General features: G+C 37.4%; 1 protein-coding gene across 1 annotated transcript; it reads left to right on the top strand.

Annotated features, from left to right (window-relative positions):
• The first annotated feature begins 6,361 nt into the window (after positions 1–6,361).
• Positions 6,362–8,498, top strand: LOC126609285 (uncharacterized). The gene is made up of 4 exons (XM_050277239.1): positions 6,362–6,725; positions 6,812–7,289; positions 7,670–8,003; positions 8,052–8,498. The coding sequence occupies exons 1-4, from the start codon at positions 6,362–6,364 to the stop codon at positions 8,496–8,498; spliced, it is 1,623 nt and encodes a 540-aa protein (XP_050133196.1).
• Positions 8,499–9,891: the final 1,393 nt, after the last annotated feature.

Below are 9,891 nucleotides of genomic sequence, written 5' to 3'. Positions count from 1 at the left end.
GAATACTCACGGTGGAACCCATGCTCTTAACATTTTGCATCGTCTTCGAAGGGTTAGGCATGGGTTACTGACATGGCAGAAAAAAAAAGGCCCGGAATGATCAAAAGGAGATATGTCAGTTAAAGGAAGTTCTTCGTGAGGCGTATCAGCAACCGGTGTTTGATGGTCTTCAAATTCATGGTTTGGAAGAGGAACTATCAAGAGCCATTAAAAGGGAAGAAATTTATTGGCGTACGAAGTCAAGAGTGCAATGGTTGCGTGAGGGTGATAAAAATACTCATTTCTTTCATGCTCAAACCTTGAAACGAAGAAGACGGAATACCATTTGAGGACTAGAAGAAGAGGATGAGGCATGGTGTACGGATAGGAGTCGAATCCATGGTATTGCCGTTGAGTATTTCACATCTCTATTCACCATGGATACACCCACTAATTTCTTTGAGATCCTACAATGTGTACCGACTAGGGTGGATGAGCGGGATAATCATCTACTAAGTGGCCCAGTGACCAATGTGGAGATCGAAACAGCTGTTTATCAAATGCATCCAACAAAATCACTGGGTCCGGATGGGTTCAATGTAGGTTTCTATCAGCATCATTGGGAGACGGTTGGGGGCGTTGTTATTGGTATGGTAAAATCTTTTTTCTGTTCGGGTAGAATGTTAAAGGATATGAATCACACTAATATTGTGCTTATTCCTAAAGTGGATCATCCCACTGAGGATGAACGTGCTAAGTATGACAAGCACGTTGAGGATGATACACAAACCAAGTGTTATCTGTTGGCTTCCATGAATGAGGAGCTACAGAGACAGCACGAGGGCATGGACAGTGCATCTTCCATAATACTCCATCTTACGGAGTTATATGGTAAAGGGACGCGCAACCGTCGCTTTAGCATTGTCTGTGAACTTGTGAAGACCAAGATGGTCAAGGGGGCTCCAGTGCATCAACATGTACTGAAGATGATAGGATTCATTGAACAATTGGAGAACCTTGGTACTCCACTTGACGGGGAATTAGCCCAGGACTTCATATTGGCTTCTCTTTCTGATTCATTCTCGCAGTTCGTAATGAACTACAACATGAATAAGATGGATAGCACTCTCTCCGAGTTACTAAACATGTTAGTAACCGCCGAGAAGACTATGAAGAAAGAGAACGTTGTAGGGACTGCTGCAGTAGCCTACAATAAGCCATCCTCTTCCAAGGCCAAGCCGCAAGGCAAAGGCAAAGGGAAGGAGAAGAAGTCCCCCACTCCTACGCCGAAAGGAGGAGTGAGGAAAAAGAAGGCAAAGGAGCCCAAAGGGACTTGCCACCACTGTGGAAAGGAGGGGCATTGGAGGAGGAATTGCAGGTTATACCTTGCAAGTCTTAAGGACAAGCCACAAGGTATGGTTTATGTTCTTATCTTCAATTCTAAATGTTAGATCTTCTAAATATTTTTATTTGATATAAAGTGCTAATCACTTGTATAATTGTATATAGGTGGAGAAGCCAAGTAGAAGAAGAACAAGCAAGAAAATGTGGTGAAGGGTTCGGCCACTATAATTTTTGCTTACTACTTAGGAAGTTTTGTTAGGCATTTAAAGATTGTCTTTAAACTTTCTTATTTTGTTAAGAACTAATTATATGGCTTCATTTGATGGAAGGCCACTGTTAGTGCCTAAATGTATAAAGGCATTTATATTAGTCTCTAAATATATAGAGCTAATACCTTTTGTATTAAACATTATGAATGTTTGAACTATCATATTAATGTAATGTGAAGTATGCCTTTTTAATATACTATTTCCTTAAAGTAGTGTTATGAATTGAAAATTGTCTTGTTGTATCCTAGATGAGATACAAGAGTTATATCACTTAATTGTAATGTGATAAACCAAACTTTAGATTTATCAATTATGGATAGATCTCACATGTAGGACATAAAAGGATACAATGAATCTTTAGATTTGGTTCCATTTGTCTACTTATGAGTTCTATATGAATTGACAAAAGTCTAGAGAATCCTTTCTTGAAGAAAAGGAAGATCACATTACAATGATATAAGTAATAAGAAAAACGTTTCTTATATGGTTATCACTTGAAACACAATGATCAAGATCACTCTTGATTCAATTAGTAGTTTTGAACAATTAATTGGGCATTCTTAAAATTGTTTTAAAATGTCAATGGTGTTAGTGATTAAACCGAGAAAGAAGTGTCTAAATCTATAAAAGGTTTAAAGACTTTAGTCACTTAAATAACAAGACATTAAACTTAGTGAAGATTGAAACAAATAAGCTTGAAATGTTTCAAAGCTACTACACAATGTCTTCTACCAATATAATCCACTTTTATACATTTTGAATGTATGAAATGATTTCTCATTAAAGTCATGAGAAATAGTGGGAGGTGTGAAAATGGATATAAACTTGAATGTGATTGGTTTATAGTTGTCTAAAGAATAATAGTACTTGACTATTATTAAGAGTTTGTAATTTTAATTGTTAAAAGGACTCAAGCTCTTCAAACGTTAAAAATCTATGTTGTGTAACATTTAAAGAACAGTCTTTGAATGTTGGTTTCGTCAACCTAGCATAAAATGGTTATATGTTGGGAGTTGTCCATCATTCTCTTTTATGAGAACATGCTAATAACAAAACAAATGGACAAGTTGATGAAACAAAAGGGAATAAGTTTCAAAATGAGTCACAACATATGGTTTAACAACTAGACAATCCAAATTCAACATGTAACGATATTGCTCTATGTAGTTTTGATAGAGAATTATATCAACCACCTAGAAGGAATGGTTGAGTTTCTATATCCTTAGTAGGAGCCATGCTTCCACTAAGGAATTGGATAATTCTTATATGACTACACTAAAGGCGTTAGTATGACTAAAACTTGAAGTATGGTGTATGACATCGTATAATTAAATGAATAGACTTGATAAAACAAGTCACATATTCAAAAGGAATTACTTTAGAAGGAATTCTTTTGTATGTGATTCGTTTAAATAACTTGTGTTAGCTAGGGTTGTTGATGGTCTCAAAATTGTTGAGAACATCATCAATAAGCTAATGGATCTCAATGATTCTCAATGGATCCAAGACAAGTTAGTGGGAGCAACACGCATTCAAATCAAGAAAATATAAGTGTTATTTTTTAATGAATGCTAAGTTACAACAAGGCCAATGGGAGTGATGTCATAATTTGAGCAACAAGATGTGAATAAAGTCTATTTGATAGACTTGATAAAACATAGATGTTACTCGAAAAATGACAAAACATGACACGGTCAATTTTGAAGTAAAGACTTGAAATTAGACTTACTGATATAGCAAGGCTATCTCAATAATGTTATATGGGAATTAAATCTCAAATGTTGAAGATTTAAGAAAGCATTTTCCTATGTGATAGGAAATCACTTTCATAACCCTTATAATGAATGTGTCATAAAATCACAAAAGGGACACATGTATTGACTTGTGAAGTAGATATCCAAAGGTGAAGAAACCACTGAGTTTATCACTTTAAGATATTACTGTATCCCAGGATCAGAACCAAAGCAACTGATAGAGTATTATTGCCTTTTAAGAAAGAAACATCAGAGTGGGACTCTGGAAGCGTGCATTCACTTAGGTTGTTAACCAAAGTGAAAAATAAGCCATTTTAACAAATGGAACTTCATGTTGGATAAAGTACTAATCATATGAATGAATTCTTAGTATTGTACTACAATGGTCTCAAGATTGGAGCAAAGTTTGTATAAAGTATACAAACGAAATATATGTAGATATATAAGTTTTAGAAACTGCTGCAAAAAGGTGTTTTGAATGAAAGGGGTTCTTTTAGAACCCATGATTGAATCCAAACCATAAGGTCGTTAGTCGAGTACTACGACGTAATGGGGCGATAGCTCAAGCCATGGAATCAAGGTCTCATCAAAGTTTTCGAACACATTAAAGAGACATCATCAAATGTCTTGGAAACATTTGATAAGTAAATCCCTTTTAAAATAAAAGAGATTAATACATAACCAAGTTGACCTACGAGCATAAACTCTCTCGACAAGATGTATAAGATACACAAGTGATTGACTTTAGTGCAAGTGGGAGATTGTTGGAAATATGCCCTGAAAGTCAATCTTTGGAAGAAATCTTTCAGGACAAATGAATCGATGTATGGATGATTCTTATACATCAAATGGCAAAGATACTAATTAGGACTATCTCAATATACGAAATATGTCCTGAATAGTGAATCCATGGATAATGGATCGATTGAAGAAATAATCTAATGATGTTAAACTACAGAGACCTTCTTCACATAACCATTATGTCCAAAAGGTTCCTGGTCGTTGGATTGTCAGAGGGATACTGACAATGCTTAGACTGGTACATACTGTGTCCGCTTCAATTGGAAGGATGGAAAGTCTCAACCCATTCGTGTTGTGACACTAAGACAAGTATGTAGGTGCTCATTAAGGGAATGAGTTCACTGAACACAATCGAATCAGAGTACTTGCATGGAGGTCTACTCACATGTCAAGCAAGTAACTCAAATGGTTGGAATAATGTAAGTAATCCTTTGACCTGAGGCATCGTCGTTGTCTTGTGGTTAAGTACTTAATCTTTGATTATGTCAACGTCACTCTATTAGAATGTCAACGGCATAGTTAGGGTTAAGCCACTTAGTCATGAAGGCAAGTGTATGCGCAACAAGGAATCTCTAATCCTCGATAAGAGAGGAAGAATACTCTAAGATATGATTCGGGAATCTTCGGCCGAAGTATCGAGCGTAATAAAGGAAAGCGTTCCTAAACGACTCAATTGGATCATATAAGAAGGAATAATCACATTAGGGGTTTGACATGAAATATCCATACCCTAATGATGTGATTGAGAGTATTGTATTAGAGAAGGATTGAATTACATTGTAATTCCAACTGACTAGGTTCTTTGAATAAACTTCTACAATAGCTTGGGTAGCTATGACATATGGTTAGATGTCACTCATAGCTTGTGAGTTCTTCTAGATGATTAGATGTAGTCGTCAAAGAAGAAAGGTGAATTAAAATGAGGTTTTAATTCACTAAGTGATTGAATTAAATATAAGCAATTGGATTAATGCCAATCACCTCACTGCCTTGCTAATTAGAACCTAAAAGATTGTTCACCACAACACTATTGTAGTGAGTAAATAATGGATGATGGAAACAATTAATTAGATTAATTATGTGTTGTGATTAATTTAGAAAAGTCTAGAAAAATCATAAAAGCAATAAAGATCGTTTTGGGCTTAAAGAAACGTTCGGGTTTAATTAGGCCCATTGGGCCTAAACCCAATGGGCTTTTATTCAAGCATTGGATGACTTGAAATAATAAAAGCCCAAAGCCCAAAAACAACACAAGAGGGCCGGCCATATTATGTGGGTTTTGGAGAGATATTTAGTCAAGTGTTGACTAGGTTTTCTTTTTGTCTATATAAGCAACTTTATAAGATATTGTTCAAAAAAGGGTTTTTGTGAGTTTTGAACAACAAAAGAGGCAAAAGAAAATAGCCATCTTGAACCACAAAGGCCGGCCACCAAAGGGGGTTTTTACTAACATCTCTTACACCCTTTTGGTTATTCCTTCATCCTTCTCACTACACTAGTGGGTGAGAATCTTTAGAGGTTTCCTACTTTGGGAACTTGAAGAGAACCTAGGAGCACTCATTTTTAACAAAGTGGAGGAGGCAAGGAGGGAAGCTAGGCTCAAGGATTTCAAGGAGCAAAGGCCTTGGAGGTGGTCCATCCTTGGTCTCAAGTCTAGATCAAGAGGTATAAGACTAACCTTCACTTTGTTCTTGATTCTAAAATTGTTTTGATGCATTATATATAAACCTATGAACCTTGAAGGGGATTTGCATGACTATAGCTTTGATAAATTGTTATAAATGCTTCCGCTGCTTTCGTATATTAAATTTGATTTGTATATGCATGATAGTCATTATGAAATCCCATGCTAGAATCTCATAATTTTCCCTTCAGCATGAACTTCTACATTCTATGCAACATGAGAATAAGGAGGGTTTGGATTTTATGGCGCTCAAACTGGATATGGCAAAAGCCTACGATCGGGTCGAATGGTCTTTTTTGAATGCTATGATGCATAAGTTGGGTTTTGGATAAGTGTTCTGCAACTGGGTGATGGAGTGTGTACAAACTGTGTCTTATAGTGTGGTGATGAATGGGGAGATAACGGGTTATATAACGCCTAGGAGAGGCATTCGGCAAGGTGACCCATTATCACCTTTTTTATTCCTAATATGTGCCGAAGGTTTTTCATCTTTAATCCATAATGACGAGAGGAGGGGATGCATTCGAGGTATGGCAGTAACTCCTTCGGCTGAGCCTTTGTCACATGTGTTTTTCGCTGATGATTCAGTTTTATTTTGTCGAGCTAAGGAGAATGAGGCGTATAATGTTAAATATTTGCTCCAACGGTATGTTGAGGGGTCCGGACAATTCATTAATCTAGATAAGAGCTCAGTACATTTTAGTGTGGGGTGCTCAAAGGGGCTGAAATCTACTCTACCCCAGATTTTGGGGATTAAACACCAGGAAGGATTTGGGAAATACGTAGGTATACAAGCTGATTTTGGAGCTTCGAAGAAAAAGGTGTTTGAAGAAGTGCGGAATAAATTGGATGAACGAATTAATGGTTGGGCGGAACAGTTTTTATCGGTAGCAGGTAAGGAGGTGCTAATTAAAAGTGTTGCGGCGGCTCTACCTATTTACACTATGTCATGTTTTCAACTGCCTATTCAATTGGCAAAGGAAATCGAGCAAATTATAGCGCATTTTTGGTGGAGGGATCAGAAGACGAAAAAGGGTGTTCATTGGCTTGCTTGGAAAAAGTGGCGCAAAGGAAGATCTCTGGGGGTCTTGGCTTTAAGGCAGTTATTGAGTTTAATTTAGCAATGTTGGCTAAGGTAGGATGGAGATTGATCTGTGCTCCGGAGTCACTGTTGGCTAAAGTACTTAAAGCTATGTATTATCCTAATTCATCTTTCCTTGAAGCATCAGTGGGACGTGGAACTTCATGGGGTTGGAAGGGCATTTTACAAGGGCGGAAAATTTTGAAGTCTGGTATTAGGTGGCGGGTTAGTGATGGAAGCAATATTCGGGTTATTGAGGATCCTTGGTTGCCCACACCAAGAACGTTTCGGCCTTTGTCAAGACATCCAGAAATGCCTCAGATGGTTGCGAAATTGGTGTCCATTGACGAAACTTGGGAACGTGAGATCATTCAAAGGTGTTTTACTGTTGATGAAGCATAGATCATTCTGAGCATGCCTTTGAGTCAATTGGGGTGTGCTGATTGTATCATTTGGCATTATACCCGTAATGGAGTCTATTCGGTGAAGTCCGGATATTTGGTAGCCCAAGAGATGAACAGGAATGGTGAACTGGGGAGGAAAGGGGGTGGGCAAACTAGTACGAATGATACTGTGGCCTTGGTATGGCAGGATCTCTAGAGTTTTAAGGTTACTCCTAAACTCCGCCATTTCATATAGAGAGGATGTCGGAATATCCTTGCTGTCCGCACTAATTTGCAAATGAGAGGGGTTAGAATGAGTACTGGTTGCCCGTTTTGTGATTGTAAGGAGGAAACACAGGTTCATCTTTTTTCAGATGTTCTTTTGCTCGTGTCTTTTGGTTTGGTTCTCCGATTCAATTAGATGTGAACGTGGTGGTGGGCGACGATTTTATGCAGTGTTGGATTTGGTTGTGTGCGAAATATGGAAAGTTGGAGGAGGCTAGTACGTTTATGCGCTGGGTAGTGTGTGGTTTATGGCGAATTTGGAAGTGTCGTAATAGTGTGGTGTTTGGGAAGGTTGTGGTGGAACCCAATGTTGCGCTACAGTTACTATGGCAGCAATGGAAGGAGATTGTGGAGAGTGATAAGGATTTTTTCTTTGACAATAGTTCTGGGTGCATTGGGGACGGCACAATTGTGAATGGGTGGGTAAAGCCTCCGTTTGGGACGATAAAAATAAATTGTGATGGTGCCTAGTGCAATCGTACTAGTGTGGGAGGATATGGGTGGGTCGCTAGAGATTTTGCAGGTATATTTAAAGGTGTCGGCTGTGTGGGGAAGGTGTTCTGCGCTTCCAGCTTTATGGCGAAAGCTGCAGCTCTTCGGTTGGCTGTAATGGCTGCGGTGGACAGGGGTTTTACTATTGTTCATGTGGAAACGAATTCCAAGGTTCTTGTGGATATGGTTCATGGGAAGCTGCAACCTGATGCAACTATGGAAGCTATTTTGTGGGATATTAATCTTATTCAACAACAATTATGTTATATTGAGGTTAGTTACACTCCTCGTGCCTGTAATGAGGCTGTGCATCTTGTGGCATCTTATGTCACGCGTGTGGGGGGTGCGCATTCCTGGGATGAGTTTGAGCCTGAGTGGTTGTTCAACACTCTAGCGTCTGATGTAAACATTTCAATTCGTATTTAATAATATTTACTCTTTGACAAAAAAAATAATAGAATAAGCCTTTAGTATTATGTTTTATATTTTTTGTTTTTTTGTTATGTTTTTCATTTTCATTATTTATTGATTTAAAATATATTTCCTTTAACGGGTAGTGGGTCGGGTCATATTAACTCATAATATTAACAGGTTGATTTCGGATCAGGTCATATTATCCGTTTACTTTAACGGGTGTTACACGATATGATCCGTTAAAATATCAGATATGATACGAAAATAACATAAACACATAAAACATGACACGAATGTCAAGTCTACCCTCAACCTTGTGTCAGTAGAGCATCACAACCTAAATCTAACAATTCTAAAGTACAAAACGAACATTAATCAATGTCCATCATAAGGAATTTAACTCGACATCAAAATTCATAAACATTAAACACCAAGCAAGAAAATTGGCCCTGGACTGGTTATTCAAAGCCAGCAATTGGCTGCGGGATTTCGTCCCACGCCATTACTAAGGATAAGAGAACGAAAACAGGTGTTTCATTACGATTCTGGTTCATCCATTAACAACACATTTAGTTTCTTTTGTTTTTTCAACAGAAGGAACCTTGATTTGCAAATATAGCAGGGAAGACAAACCATTGGTTTCCCGTTTAAAACTGTTTACTAAAAAATGCAGGCATTACCCAAACCCCAAGCAACTAATATACAAAGGTTTTATGAAAATAACCTAACTGCAATCAAATGTAAGCACCAAGAATAAACAATTATGCATGGTAAAAATCAGTGTTTTAAAAAATGTGCCCCAAAGGGCACTTAGGCAAGGCGCGGTGAAATCGCCTCTGCCCAATGGGAGTAGGCAAAAACTCACCTAGACGTGGTGGAGGTGTGCCTAAGGTGTTCAATTAGGTGTTGTTTTTGTTTAAAATCTGACGGAATCTGGAAAATTTTCCAGTTGAGATTTGAAAGTTGCACTTGCAGAAGCTGCATTACGAAGAAGGTGAGTGCCACAGCATTGTCTTGGTGTTTTTCGTTTACTTTCATTATTTTTGGGGCTGATTTTTTTTTTTTTTTTTTGGATATTTTGGATGTGGTCCCTAATCTTTAACACTCTTTGACTAAAACCTTAATGGTATTCAAAGTTTGATCAAAGTCCCTTGACTTTGTACACCTCATTATATTACTATTAATATTTATATTTTTATAGTTTTGACATTAATTGTTTGATATTTTATGAGATTTATAATCCTATAAATTTAAAATCTCTCATTATAATACTATTAGAAACGGCTACAATAAAAAAAATCAAACATTTTAATTGAATAAATGGATTAAAACTAACACATCCCGACCCAGAATATCCACTAGGACTCTGAATCGAGTTGTGCTTGCCAGCACCTAGAAGGTGACA

Source organism: Malus sylvestris, chromosome 16 (assembly GCF_916048215.2).
Source record: "Malus sylvestris chromosome 16, drMalSylv7.2, whole genome shotgun sequence".
In the NCBI taxonomy this organism is placed as follows: domain Eukaryota; kingdom Viridiplantae; phylum Streptophyta; class Magnoliopsida; order Rosales; family Rosaceae; genus Malus; species Malus sylvestris.
This window is presented reverse-complemented; position numbering and strand designations above follow the sequence as displayed.

What these genes read in the sequence shown, in the direction of transcription:
- LOC126609285 (XM_050277239.1), top strand. Translation starts at nt 6,362, where the DNA reads ATGGCAGTAACTCCTTCGGCTGAGCCTTTGTCACATGTGTTTTTCGCT. An exon ending in ACAGTTTTTATCGGTAGCAG is followed by an intron (nt 6,726 to 6,811) that starts GTAAGGAGGTGC and finishes CAATTGGCAAAG; the next exon opens with GAAATCGAGCAAATTATAGC. An exon ending in GAACGTGAGATCATTCAAAG is followed by an intron (nt 7,290 to 7,669) that starts GTGTTTTACTGT and finishes ATCTTTTTTCAG; the next exon opens with ATGTTCTTTTGCTCGTGTCT.